This window comes from Martes martes (assembly GCF_963455335.1).
Source record: "Martes martes genome assembly, chromosome: 13".
Taxonomy (NCBI): domain Eukaryota; kingdom Metazoa; phylum Chordata; class Mammalia; order Carnivora; family Mustelidae; genus Martes; species Martes martes.
Genome location: NC_137901.1, coordinates 73,907,915 through 73,922,147, shown reverse-complemented (window position 1 = coordinate 73,922,147; position 14,233 = coordinate 73,907,915). Strand labels below are relative to the sequence as shown.

Below are 14,233 nucleotides of genomic sequence, written 5' to 3'. Positions count from 1 at the left end.
GGAGGGCGGGACGGTGCCCGCGGGCTCTCGGTCAGGAGGCAAGGGGTGGCCGGCAGGGCAGCTCCGCCCGCGCGCCGAGGGGCTCGGACCGCCGGGCGCGCGCTCCCCGCCGACCCCCGGCCGAAGGGGCGGGGGCGGCGGCGCGTGCGCGGGGCGGCGGGCGCGCGCGCCGGGGGGGCGGGGTGGGGCGGCGCGCGGCGACCCCGGCGGGCGCGAGTCTCCGGCGCGCGCGGGGTGCCGAGCGGGGCGCGGGGGCGCGCGGGCGGGAGCGCGCGGGGGGGCTGCCCCGGGGCGGCCCCCCCACGTCGGGGCGCGGCGGGCGGCGGCGGCGGGAGCGCGTCCCGTCCGGGTCCCGAGGAGCCGCCGCCGCCGCCGCCGCCGCCGCCGCCGCCGCTCGCCAACATGGCGGACCTCGAGGCCGTGCTGGCCGATGTCAGCTACCTAATGGCGATGGAGAAGAGCAAGGCGACCCCGGCCGCCCGCGCCAGCAAGAAGATCGTGCTGCCGGAGCCCAGGTACCGGCCGCCGGGGCCCGCGCCACCCCCCGCGCCGCCGCCCCCCGCGGCCGCCAGCGACCCCCTGCGTCCGGGAGGGTCTGGCGCTCGGCCTCTGCCGTTCTCCACCAACCGGCCTCGCCGTTTCTGTCTCTGAAATGGGCCTCAGAGGGCTGCTGGGGGGCCTCCAGCTGAGAGCGCCCCAGAGTGTCCAGTGCAGCGCCGGGAGCGCAGGAGCGCCCCAGCAACGGGCTGCCGGGATGTGGTTGTGACTTGGCTGGACCAGCTCCATCCCTGTCGCTCCTTCCTGTCCCATCCCCGTCTCTGGGTCCAGTCCCATCCCTAGGGTCGTCAGTGCTCCTCTGCCATGGCTCCCTCCTGCCCCGTGCCTGCTCTTCCAGCCGCATCCCTGTCCCTTTTGCCCCTTCTCTGTCACCTCTCCAGCTCCATCCTTATGGGTCCCTTCTGCCCCGTGCCTCTGGCTCCCCTGGTCTGCATTCTGGTCGTTTCTTCTTTGGTTCCTGCTGCCCCTTTTTGCCAACTGCGTCCTCTCCTCAGCTCACCGTGGGTTCCTTGGCTGGCGAGTGCAGGCTCCTTGCCTTTTGTCCCAGGTACTTAAAGTCCAGTTTTCCGTGCTTACTCCTGGCGAGGTCCGTTCTATTCAGCTTCTTATCCTTTTCTTTCCTCTTTTGTGCCCCCAGGCAGTGATGAGTGGCTTGTGACCCACAGTTTTCTTTTTGGTGCTAAGCGGCTTTCCTTAACTTGCAGATCCCCTGGTTGTACTTTATTAAAAGGTTGAAATGGGATTCACTTTAAACGCACGTTGGTTGATTGATTCCAGACAGGAATTTGTTGTTTAAAAAACCAGAGAAGGGCCCGATTGAATTGTCCAGGGGTTTGGTGAGGGCCATTCCAAGTTGTGATTTTGTATCACACATGATTTATTATGGGTGGAACTAGTTAAAGACTTCAGTGGTTCATGTCATTAGCATCAGCCTAGAAAAGATCGTTCATCAGATTAATAGAGTTTCAAACAGTGTATCAGAGGATTAGGGTTGGATTTTTCCCCCTTAGTTTCTTTTCTAATTAACACCATCATGAGTTGTACAGTGAATGTGCTAACTAGCTCTTGGTAGAATTGTTGATAAAGGGTGGCATCTTCTGTATGGTGAATCGGAAACCATGCAGTTTTGTAAAATATTAGAATCTAAACCAAAGCCGTTCTCCGTTGAAAGCGTTAGTGTTTCAAGCATTATACACCCACGATTGCTTAAATTGTTATCTTGACATAAGAAAAAAAAATCTTTCTTTTAATTCTAAGTGATCTCCAGATGATTCTTACAAGTCCATTCATGACCCTGAGCCCTAAGACAGAAAATATCAGTCCCTTTCAGTCAGTTGTTGTGAAAAGCCAAATTGTGTAAGTGAATGTGTGCTAGGTATTTCTGTCTTGCCTGCCCTTTTTGTTAGCCCCATGCATCTTGTTGGGTTTGCAGGGTGTGCTCTTTGATAAAGAATGTCAAACAGGGAAAATCAAGGAAGAGTACAGACCTTTTGGAGGGTTGTGAAATTAACACTCCGATTCCAGAGTCTAACATATCGGAATGAAGCTCACTGAAAATCAGTGCTGTTTGAAATTTCTGGCAAATTGGAAGCTACGTAAAACAAGAACCCCCAAACCCAACCTGAATTTCATTTTTAAAAAACTGCATTTTTATGAATGTTCTATTCAATGCCTAATTCCTTTTTTTCCTTTCGCCTTTTCTACTCTTCATAAAGGGCAGGGAGTCCTAAATATATAGAGTCTCTCTATAGAAAATCAACAAATCTTAACTCACCGGCAGTTTTGGGGGGTGATATATAATATTAAAATTAGGAACTTCTGTTCTTTTTTTTCTGTGTTTTTTTTTTTGTTTTTTTGTTTTTTTGTTTTTTTGTTTTTAATTTATTTATTTGACAGACGGAGATCACAAGTAGGCAGAGAGGCAGGCAGAGAGAGAGGGGGAAGCAGGCTCCCCGCTGAGCAGAGAGCCCGATGCGGGGCTTGATCCCAGGACCCTGAGACCATGACCTGAGCCGAAGGCAGAGGCTTAACCCACTGAGCCACCCAGGCGCCCCTTTTTCTGTGTTTTTAACTTAATATGACTTCTGCTTTTTTAGTGTCACTCTTGAGAACATACTTATATCTTAAGGATATTCACTTCCTTGTATGAATGCCTTTGTTTTTCAGTGGCGTTCTTTGGTAATGCTTTCTGTTAAGGCAGAACTGGAAGATGGTGAACATATTTCTCATGACATTTTAGAATTGAGAAATATTAAGAGGAGAGTAATTTTAGGAAACAGCTCTTAGTAATTATTATTCTGTTGCTTTTTTTTTTAATAGATTCTTAAATTAGGTTATTGGAGCCTCCTCCAAGGATTCTAATTTGTTTTGTATTTATCTCAGTGGCTTTGGTTTTAGTTTTGTAATGTGACCATTTACATAGTAACAGCCACCCCTCGCGCTGCTCTGTTAGGATTGTGTCACATTGAGATTTTCAAGTAAAACATCTCGAAGATTTTTATCTACGGCGGATAGCAGGTAGTGGCCTGCCTGCTGCATTTTGGGGCAGGGGTGGGTGGTTGGGGGGATTTGTCAATATGGTAAGAAAGTTAATTTTCATATCGGCTGGCAAGACTACTATGATGCACCTTGCTGGTAAAGGACTGTGGTCAAATAGGTTCTGATAAGAGTTTCTATTTCAGCTGCATTTTGGAGTGAACCGTGTGATCACCAGTGTTTGGTGCTCTTGAAAAAGATGTTTAGATTTGTATTTTTAGTATCTGAATGAGGAGCATAACACTTGCCATTGGCCCATCCCTAGTGACGATTTCTTTCCAGCCCGATTATTCGAAATCACTGGGGTATGTGCTATATGCTTCCTCCTTTTGGTTGCTTTGCCTCTTAACACAGTTTTGAGCAGAAAAGCAACAGGACTACATAATCTCTAGCTAATTTTAATGAAACGCTGGCTCTGCCATCCCCTGCCTATCTACAGGAGACTCTCAGAAGATGGAACATTCCGCCCCGGGGCGATTTCGCTCCTCTGAGATAGCGAGAGGCAACCATTTTGTTATGTTGACACATTATTTAATTAACGAACCCGATGAGTGTAAATCCTATAACAGCTGATTACATAGCTGCTTCAGTTTACAGAAACATTTGTTGAGCTAATGTAGCTGATAATGGGATCTGTTGGGAATACTAACCCGTGACCCATGGGTTCACTGTGCAGATCCAGTTAGAAACATGAGCATTCAGATGTGCATGCCCGTTACCGTACGCCATGTGAGGGAAGACGTCCTTTCACTTGATAGAGGCTAATCCATAAGCGAAGACCCACAGAGGGTCAACATCTTAAAGCCGTGGATCATCGAGACCACGTGTACTTGAGTCTTGTTACTTCTCAACCTTTTCCAAACAGAATGAAATTCGGTTGACTTGGAGTCACACATAGTTGAAAGAGGTTGAGTAACATGAACTTGACCCGTCCCGTGCATCTTATGTCCCTGTAGGGGACATTGACAATCTTGGATCATTAATTGCAAAGCTCGTCCTTTCAAGGTATTCATACAGTATGATAGGACATTCTGAAAACAACATTTGAGGGATTCTTTGTAACTTACCTGGAGAATTTAGAATATCCTTAAGGCCATCTGGGACACCTTTTATTACATGACTTCTGTAGGTGGTTGTAGAGCTATTTCTCCGAGCCAGGCCTGGGGATGCCATGATGGACCCGACCACAAGGGGCTTGTGCAGTCTAGTGGGAAATACACAGTTGATTCAAGAAAGATGTTTACTTTCAAGTGCAGTTTCTTGAAGATTCTGTTTGACCACAGACAAGTGGTATTGGGATGGCTTTCATGATTCTATCATCATAGAACTCATGTTTGCCAAGTGTTTTTACAATGATTTGTTAGTTATTCCCTTTGAGAAGCTATCTAGCCATAGTATCCATAGTAACATGGTAATAGTGTACTTCCTATTTGTAAAACTATCAAGTGGAATTGATGTTGAAAAGTAACTTCGTTTCCTTCTTTTGTGGGAGTGGAGTTTCTTCAGTAAGTTCCCTAACTCCAATCAGTGAGTGGTGGTTGGTGGCTCTGAGCTAGTCCTCTCTGTTTTGGTTGTAGGGGATTCTATGTCCCCTTGCCCCCTAGCTTTGAACTTGAAAAGTCAATGATGAAAGAATGAACAGTCTTCAGGAAAAAAAGTGTTCTTTGTGCTTGGGAGGAGTATTTCTATGTATAAAACAGTGGCGGTGTTCTTGCCTCTTTTCCACTAAGGTACACATTCAGAATGTAATTTGTTCTGACCTTTTTGTTATTATTTCATTCTTGGTTCAGAGTCAGTTTGTGCCAGTGACTTGAAGACTCTAGTGCTGTGCGTAGTTGTCAGTTCTTAGAAATAGATGTTTCAGTGCAATCAGCTTTGGACCTAGAACTAGCTGTCTAAAACATTGTGAAATGTTTTGAATCGAGAGCCCAGTGGTTCTCTGCAGTTCAGGCAGCCCTGGTTTGTAGATGCAATGTGTTCTTAGAGGCAGCGTCTTAACAGTGCTTTTCAGCATGCTCAATTTGGCTTTGTCCAACATGTGTTTGGACAAGACTGGGGCTGTTGGATAGGGCGTCAGGGCTCGAAGCAGGGAAGTGTCTTTATCTGACAGCGGGTGGCAAAGCAGAGTAGGAAACTCAAAAGTCGTGGAGAGCAGGATGCTTGGGGTCCCTGCAGCCCTGATAAGGGAAAGACAAGTTTTACTTCCACGGACTAGGACTAGAACAACTACCATGTACAGAGAGCTTGCCCTCTCCCAGGGCACTTTGCAGAACGAGTGCCATTTGTGCCCCACCAATGTGCTGCCTGGTAAGTAGTGGCAGCCTCTACCCAGGTGACAGCCAAAAAGCAGCCAAGGTGTAGTCAAGCCCTGATTGCCCAGAATCTGGGTTCTTGCCTCCTTTCTGTGCCATGGGGCCAGCAGGAATAAGGAGCAACCCTCATCTCTTCTTTTGCAAGGAACAGACAACACAGTGATACTTGTGCGTTTGGGGAAAATATATTTTATGTGCTATGTCGATGAGCTGCTGGTGCAGCATCTGAAAAAGTCAGGACCGTCCTCAGAGACTGACAGAGAACAGTCATTCCCCTGGGACCTGGGAAGGCGGTAATTATGACTAAGTGAATAAGCAGTTTCTCCCTTATTTCCCATGAGGAGCTCGAGGGTTAAATGCCTGTTCTGTTCGACACAAGAAGTGCAACCTTGCCTCTGAGAAATTTGTAGAACAGACTGCCTCAGTACCCCTCCCTGCCCCTCCCACCCCAAACAGGATTTCTATGTGCGTTATTATTTGGAAAAAAGAGCAGCCCCTGTCTACCCCCTCACCCCCACCCGGAAATTTCCATCTTGGGGAAAAGGGTAAAGGGGTGAAACAATATTTTTTACTTTATCCGCAATAAAAAAATCACTTTCTCAATCACAACAATCCTCCTTTGTTAATACTCCGAGTGTTTGAGGAATGCTGAAAATTGGTCTCCTCTGTCCTTATCCTTCTCTGGACTTTGGCAGTGAGGGAATGGAGACCATGGGCCAGGCAACTTTCACTCCATTGTCGTGAAATCATTTGTGTGTTTAGAAACTTCCATGCTAACTAGGCTGGATGTCTCTGGACCTGCTTCTGCTCCTACTGTTTCTCACGTCTTTATTCTTTTCTATTTTTCTTTTCTTTTTTTTTTTTTTAAAGATTTTTTTATTTATTTATTTGACAGAGAGAGATCACAGTAGACAGAGGCAGGCAGAGAGAGAGAGAGAGGGGGAAGCAGGCTCCCCGCTGAGCAGAGAGCCCGATGCGGGACTCGATCCCAGGACCCTGAGATCATGACCCGAGCCGAAGGCAGCGGCTTAACCCACTGAGCCACCCAGGCACCCTATTCTTTTCTATTTTTGCCATTGATCAGCGCTTACAACCCCTGGGCCTTTCTTGACTGCTCTGTGGGTCTAAAATAAAATGCAGGGGGAAAAGTAATACCTTGGCTTCCCAGAGCTTGTAAATGTTTCCTCTAATTTTGGAAGTCTTCTCCTGGGTCATCTGTGCTTCAGCATGGACCATCTGCAGACTGTAGAACTTTCTATATAGGGCAGTATATGGAGAGGACAGTGAACATATCTTTACTGTTCATTTACTCTGTGATTGGTGTTTTGTGGCCGTCAGCCTCAACCCAGCCTTGGACCTGTGCTCTTGTTTGCTGCCATTTCCTGCTTCCGGGGCCTCAGGAGTAGGAACTGGTAATTATATGAAAGTCCCTAGGCCAGAGCTTCATCCTTGGTGAACTTAGAGGTCACCTGTTACATCCCTGGGTCCTCTCTACTACCTGCCCTACTATGATAAAGTTCTAGATTGGGAACCAGGAACTATGGACCTGATTCCACTGGCAACTTGCCAAAGGCCCTGGGTAAGTCACTTAAATTCTGTCTGTACAAGATGTATCTTTTCATTTCTGATCACAAAATGCCCTCCCCCCTTCTGTCTCTTGTGAGCATTTTTTTTTTATCCATCCAGTATATTTGTAAACAAGAGAGAACATTAATTGCAAACATTGGTAACTCAGAAAAAGAGTGGATGAAATATTAAAGGGTGATTTTTCTTTTATTTACACCGTAGGTAGTTGCTGAAGGGATTATATGTAGCATGAAATGTGGCACCTTAAGAAAGTACATAATAGTAGTAGATATAAAGCAGCATTGCGTGGAACCCCCTGGGTCATGTGCTCTGAGGAGGCAAGCTTGCGAAGGCAAGCTTGAGAAGAAGGACTTCTCAAAAGTTGGTTTGTTGGCCCAGGCAGCAAAGAGCAATTGTCAACCCTTAGACACATAAGTAAGTGAGTTTCCCAGATTTCTTCCAAGTTTTCTCCCTCTAGCGTTGTGGTGGCACTGTATGTCAAGAACCTTGTACACGTGATGCCTCCCTTAGTTCTTTTTCTTTCTTTTTTCCCTCCTTCCCCTATTTCCCCCCTCCACCATCCTCTTTTTCTTCCTTCCATCCATCCATCCATCCATCCACCCATCCTTCCATCCAACCATCCTTCCATCTATTCTTCCTTCCTTTGGTCCATCCATCCTTCCATCCTTTCTTTCTTCAATTCATCCATCCATCTATCCATCCGTCCATCTATTCCACCCTCCCGGCACCCCCCCCTCCCCGATCCATCCATCTTTCCATTAATCCATCATCTATCCATCAGGCTCTGGTCTATGTTGGCCTTAGTACATAGCACTAATAAGCATGCTACTCTTAAATACAGATAACTAAGCAATTAGAAGAGTTAACTCCTCCTTTGGAGGTCTTTGCTTCAGTATGACCAAAAATCATAGCCTAAAAGCAGCTAGCTTCAGTGTGTTGAGCATAAGGTGATTCATTTCAGTGTTCCTTAGACAGTAAGAGATTGCATGTTAATAACATAGCTTTGTAGTATATCATGTTTGAAAAGATCTTGGAGGGCATCCAGTTCAGTCATGAATGGGTGACAGTCCCTGTCTGACAGCCAGGCAGGGTCATCTTTGAGGAACATCTTTGGAAGCTCTGTGGCATTAGAAAGCTCTCTTGCAGTTCATTCTGTGAGCTGATCTTTTGCTGTCCTTTGTGGTTATGCAAAACACGTTTAATCCCTAGTAAAAAGGACAGGTTTTCCAGTATCTGAAGGCAGCTCTGTTATCCCACAGTGACTTTCCTGGGAAGCTGCCCCCCCCCCCATTCCTTTAGTCACTACCCAAATCTAGCTGAAGTCTGCACGTGCTCTTTGTAATCTCTGCTTATCAGTCTGAACATTACCCGGCTAAATAAGAATACTAAAATTTACAAAGATACCTGTAAAATTACTATAATTAATTCAGTGATGGCTAAACTCGTGAAAAATCTTATTTCAAGTGTATGTGTGAGTCCCTCTAAAGTTCCGTTATGGGGAGGACATTTCTGGTTCCTCCAGTGATTTAACATTCATTACGTGAGTTTGATTAGGGGATTAACATTTCCACTAAATCCGAATTTGGAAGCTAGGATGGGTCACACGTGTATTATGACAGTGACTGCCACTTGCCAAAGGCTAAGTAAGTTCCAGGCCCTGTATACGTCTTAGATAAGTATAGGCTAAAATATTTTAGGAAGAGAATAAGCTTTAATTATGCTGCAAGAGTCTTTTTCTGAGGATTTTAGGGCTTATGTTTCATATATTCAAAAACTTACACCTACAACTGCATTAGGAGTTTTCCGGGGAAAGCAGTGAGAGTCTGCGTGCTCAGCAGTGAAACTGGACTGTAGAACAGGCTCTCGGTATTTGCGCTTTGTGTCATGAAGTCAGTCCATTGTTCTTTGTTATCTTCCTAGAAAGATCACTTTGGTTGTATTTTCAGGTTATTCTAAATGTTCCGTATCTGGATTGCGTTTGATAAGGGCTTAAGTTAAAAATGAACTCCGACTTAGATGGGAAGGCATTTACACAGCTGTTGAGTCCTGCAGGCTTTCATTTTGCATTGTGAATGTTCTAAAGCTGAGATGACATTTCAGATGTATCTTCTTTTAAAGACACGAGACTTTTGCTATTTGATTGGGTGGGGGTGGTAGGCAAGGTGCCCAGATGCCATTTAGAAGCAGAACTAACCCCAACAGGCAAGGTCAAGGGATTTTCATATTCATCTTTCCTTCTTCCCTTAACTGTGTTTACTATTTCTTTTCTTATAATGAACCCTAATTACGTGGTGGCTCTTGTCCTCCTGACATTAAGTGTAGAATAGAGTGTAAAGCTTTTGTGCTGTCTTCTGTGCTCCATTTAGGACTTGCTTCCTTCTCTTTGGTTGCCACCAGCAGTAGCGGAAAGCTGATTATTTATGCAGAATGTCACAACTAGAACTGGCCTAGAAGGGGAAGGTGTTTTCTGCACATTAGCAGTTTCTAAGTCATGCATGAGAACGGATATACTTAGGTTCATGATCTCCCCCATGCTCCCCCCACCCAAGAAGTGTGACAGTTTTTGTGGTCACGGATTTCTTAGGGTTCAATCATTTGCTCGGTTTTTTATTCCATAAGGAAAACCAACCAGTGTCTCTGTGTCTCTGTCTTTTCAGTAAAGGGCCCTTCTTATTGGGGAACGGGTGTTCAAATTATTTAAAAAAAAAAAAATCAGGTTGTGCTGTAAGAAAAGCTTATGTTTTCCTGGCCATTTTGTGCTGGAAAAGTTTAATGAGGTAGATGGTGGAAATCCTTCATGTGAGATTAGAGTTTGAGGTCAAGCGCTGTGGTTTGTGGTTATCTCATGACCATCTAGGGATCTATGGGTAGGGTCTGTGACGGTGCAACAGACAGAAACATTTTCTGCAAGACTCTTTGGAAGTGCCTCAGTGATTCCAACCTTCTCCTCTTTGGAAGCTCTCTCCAGAACGGGGGCATGACTTGGGTCAATACTGAACCGATCACGATGGCGATCCACTTGTTGGACTGAATGTTTAGATCTGTATGTGTCTATAGCGACATCTGATCATTTATTTCATATTTATTTGACAATTTGCTTGAGAGTAAAAAGAAAAAACCTCGCTAATACTTGTATGCAGTGCTTTATATTTTTATATGTATATTCTGTTTTTAGTTTTTACGATTATCCTCTATATTAGGTAGAAATTTGAAAAAGAAAGAGAAAATGCTCCAGAGCTTTTTCGATTTGGGCTGTCTCCTTAGACACAAGTGTCTTTCCCGTGGTCTCTGGGACGGCCCTCAGCCATTCAGGCCCAGAAACTAGGCTCACTGCATTGAGCACATCTGTCTCTTACAGTAAAATGCATGTCAGTCAGCCCAGTCTGCCTGACTAACCCATGTTTTCCCTCTTGCCCAGTGGTTCTTATTTTATAGTTAAAGACCCTTTTGAGAATCTGATGAAGCTAGAGGCTCCCACTCCCCCACAATGCACTAATTCACCTAGTAGATCTATCTGAAAATCCAAACTAACTAGAATATCAAATTGACTACTTTATGCTCAGCACTAATCCCCCAGGAGCCCAGATGCCTGAAGGCTGTGTGACCAGAGCATTCTGTCCTGGGGGTTTCCCTCGTGGAAATGTACTGTTCTGCAGAAGGTAGTGCAGCCCGCACGGGCTTGTGGCCTGAGGAGTCAGAAGGGTCTAGCCTGAGACTCATCAGTTTTAGTAGCTGGAACGAAGTCCCTTCTCCACGGGGTGGCCTTACGCCGGCTGTGCAGTACTTGGATTCCCTGGCAGTGACGGCTTCTGTGATGACCTGTCCTTCCTGTTCTCACTGGGGGACAGATCTCCTCTGGTTCTGGTAATACAGTGACTGAAGCCACAGCCAGGGATGGCCAGCCCCGGAAAAGTCTGGCATTTCTCTGCCCTTTGTGTTACATATTGATTTAACATTTTTACTCTCAGAGGGCAGGCTTTCTTCCTTATTTTCAGATTCTTGGAAATGGCTCTACAGTACTCATCATCTCCTTTAGAAGGAGGAAATTCAGGTTCAGAGAGAAACTAATTGCTCAGGATCACATTGATAGCAAAGGGCTCAAAACTCTGCCTTTTAATAGACACCTACAGACTATCTTTTGCCATATGAATCATCTAAGAAGAGAAGATTCTTAGAACAGTGTCAATTTCAGATATTACCAACACAGTTTGAAAATGAATTGTCGGGACGCCTGGGTGGCTCAGTGGGTTAAATGTCTGCCTTCTGCTTAGGTCATGATCTCAGGGTCCTGGGATCCTGTCCCACATCGGGCTCCCTGCTGAGTGGGGAGCCTGCTTACCCCTTTCCCTCTGCCTACTGTTCCTCCTACTTCTGTTCGCACTCTCTCTCTCTCACAAATAAATAAATAAATAAATAAATAAAATCTTTGAAAATGAATTGTCTTCACCCAGTAAGGGTTATCAACTCTAGGGATCTGATAAGGTTCTCCAGGAGCTCACATGTAATTTCATTGGAGATGTTGATTTAATAATAAATATATGAATAATTCCTTAAAAGATAAGATGTCATAAATTTCATGTCCAGTAATAGAGTTAGTTATCATGAATAATGGCCATGTTATAAATTGAGAAAAGCCACATGTGAGAGTTTCTTAATGTTTTCTGACCCCAGACAGCTTTTTGTAATTTCACAGGTACTCTTATCTTAAAAAACAAAAAGTAAAATTCTCTCTCTCTGCCCATCAGCAGGTACATGCATATCCTTGGCTTGAACCTGCTTCACTGTTTACTCTAGCCACGTAAAGGATTTTTCACATTAACCTTTGTTAGCAGGACGTTCTAAGTGGTGATAGGAAATTGATGAAACAGGTTGTGCCTTTAATCTTCACACAGAAAGGTTGTTGACATCATCCTGGGATGGGGTTGTGTTTGTCAGGGATACAGTAGTGTGTCCCTTTTCAACTTGCCCTCTGTACCTACTGAGCTTGTCCTTGTTGGTAACGTGGAGAGGCTTTTCAGTCTTTTGAATTGCTGTATGATGCATCATAAAACCATTGTTTGCTTAACCCTGTGTTCGTAATCACAAGCGCCTTGGCAGCGAGCGTGCTGACCTGTGTATGTTTGGTCCTGTAGATTTGACCCCAGACGTAAGACAGGGACGTTTTCAGTTTTGTGAGATGATGCCAAACGTGGTCCTGTATGTTTTAAGGATAAATAGGGCTGTATTCAGAAGTGTTACTGTTATTGTTAGTTTAAAATTTCATTTAGACCATATAAATACAGCCGGGTAATAAGAACCGAGATTTTAAATGTAAATGAAGAGGTGCAGGAGTACAAGACAAGAGCTAAGTAAAAACCCTGGTTAAATTTGAATTGGAAAGTCATTTTAAATTCATGATTTTTTTTTGAGGAGGGGGGTCTGATCACATATATGTATGTCTCAGCTGCAGGCATGGGAAAGCCCGAGAGACAACTGCTGTCTCCTCGCCGTGAGTACCCTTCACAAACACACCTGCCTCTGGGTGTGGGCAGGGCCTGGGCAAGAAGAGCCTAGAGCTTCCGTTACCTGTTGTATCAGGAAAAGGAGCCATGTAAGAGTTGGGGTGGGTACCAGATCTAACCAGTACAGGGGCAAGAAGAAGGGGTCCCCACTGGCCAAAGGCAGGACAGTGTGACTATCAAAAGAATATGGCTGCAGTTGATGAAAATTCTCTGGTTATATTCAAACCTTTGTGGTGGGCAGAAGAATAGCCTCCCCCCTGCCAAATGTCTACAACCTAGTCCCCAGAACCTGTGAGTATGTGAACGTTACATGGCAAGAAAGTATTAAGGAATGCAGATGCAATTCAGGCAGCTGGTGTACAGACTTTACAATAAGAGATTATTAACCTATGATTATTATCCTGAGTTACCCAGCTGTGCCCAGAACCACTGCAAGGAAGCAAGGCGAGTCAGAGTCCGAGTGAGGCAGCATGAGAAGGAATGTCTGCCATTTGCCAGCTTTGGCGGTACAAGGGGGTCACAGACGAAGGAATATGGGTGGCTTCTCGGAGCTCACAAACATAAGGAGATGCGTGCTCCCCTAGAGCCTCCACTAGGAACAAAGCTGGGCCAGCACTTGGACCTTAAATGAGCAAGACCCCATCCAGACTTCTGACCTGCAGATCTGGGAGATGATACGCTTCTGTTGTTTGAAGCCTCCAAGTTTGAGGTAGTTTTTTTTTACAGTGGCAGTATAAAGCTAATACATCCATGGTATCCAAAAGGGAGAGCCCCAGACAGCACAGATCAAAACAGAACATCTTACCCATCACCACTGGCAGTGAAAATATGCTACTAACTTCATCCCTGAGAAGTGACAATCAAAAAGGTAAAGAATTTCACACTTCTCTTACTTTTCTTGTAAGAGCTGTATCTGAGGATGATCAGAAAGTCCTCCTTGATGGGACATAATTCTTCCTCACAGAAGAAGTGCAGCAAATGCATTTGGCAGGAGTGATGGAGATAGAAGAGTCATCATTTTGCAACTCTTTTTAAAAAATTTTTATTTATTTTTTAAAGATTTTGTTTATTTATTTGGCAGACAGGCAGGCAAAGAGAGGGGGAAGCAGGCTCCCCGCTGAGCAGAGAGCCTGATGGGGGGCTCGATCCCAGGACCCTGGGATCATGACCTGAGCTGAAGGCAGAGGCTTTAACCCACTGAGCCACCCAGGCGCCCCTCTTTTTTTTTTTTTTTTTGGAGATTTTATTTATTTGAGAGAGAGAAAGAAAGAGAGAGAGAGAAAGTGCGCGTGCGCATGCACGCACGCATGAGTAGGGGGAAGGTCAGAGGTAGCAGCAGACTCCCTGCTGAGGCAGAGAGCCTGATGCGGGGCTCAATCCCAGGACTCTAGGATCATGACCTAAGCCGAAGGCAGTTGCTTAACCAACTGAGCCACCCAGGCGCCCTCATTTTGCAACTCTTAATGAAAGTGTTGATGTAGGCAAAGGTCATCAGAGTATGAACCCATTAAATGAAATGTCATGGGGAATTTGAAAAGGAGAAATCAGACTGTCACCAACTGTTTTCTAAGTAATTTTCACATCACTAAGAAAAAATGCCTATGTACCTTCTTAAGCGAGGCAATATGAAATACCAAGACCATCTAGTACCAAGGCCATTCTCATTCCCAGACGTTGAACTTGAATATAATCCAGTCTTTAGAGGTAAAGGTTGAGCTTACAGGAAATACGGAGCTAGAG

The 14,233-nt window shown here is 45.3% G+C and overlaps 1 protein-coding gene across 2 annotated transcripts in view; it reads left to right on the top strand.

The window, feature by feature from the left end:
• Positions 1-391: 391 nt before the first annotated feature.
• GRK3 (G protein-coupled receptor kinase 3) overlaps positions 392-14,233 on the top strand; it is a 117,244-nt gene continuing 103,402 nt past the window's right edge. For both annotated transcript variants that reach the window (XM_080821121.1, XM_080821120.1), the window contains exon 1: positions 392-515. In XM_080821121.1, coding sequence (XP_080677247.1) covers positions 403-515 — 113 coding nt within the window. In that variant the 5' untranslated portion in view covers positions 392-402. The remainder of the gene's footprint in view (positions 516-14,233) is intronic.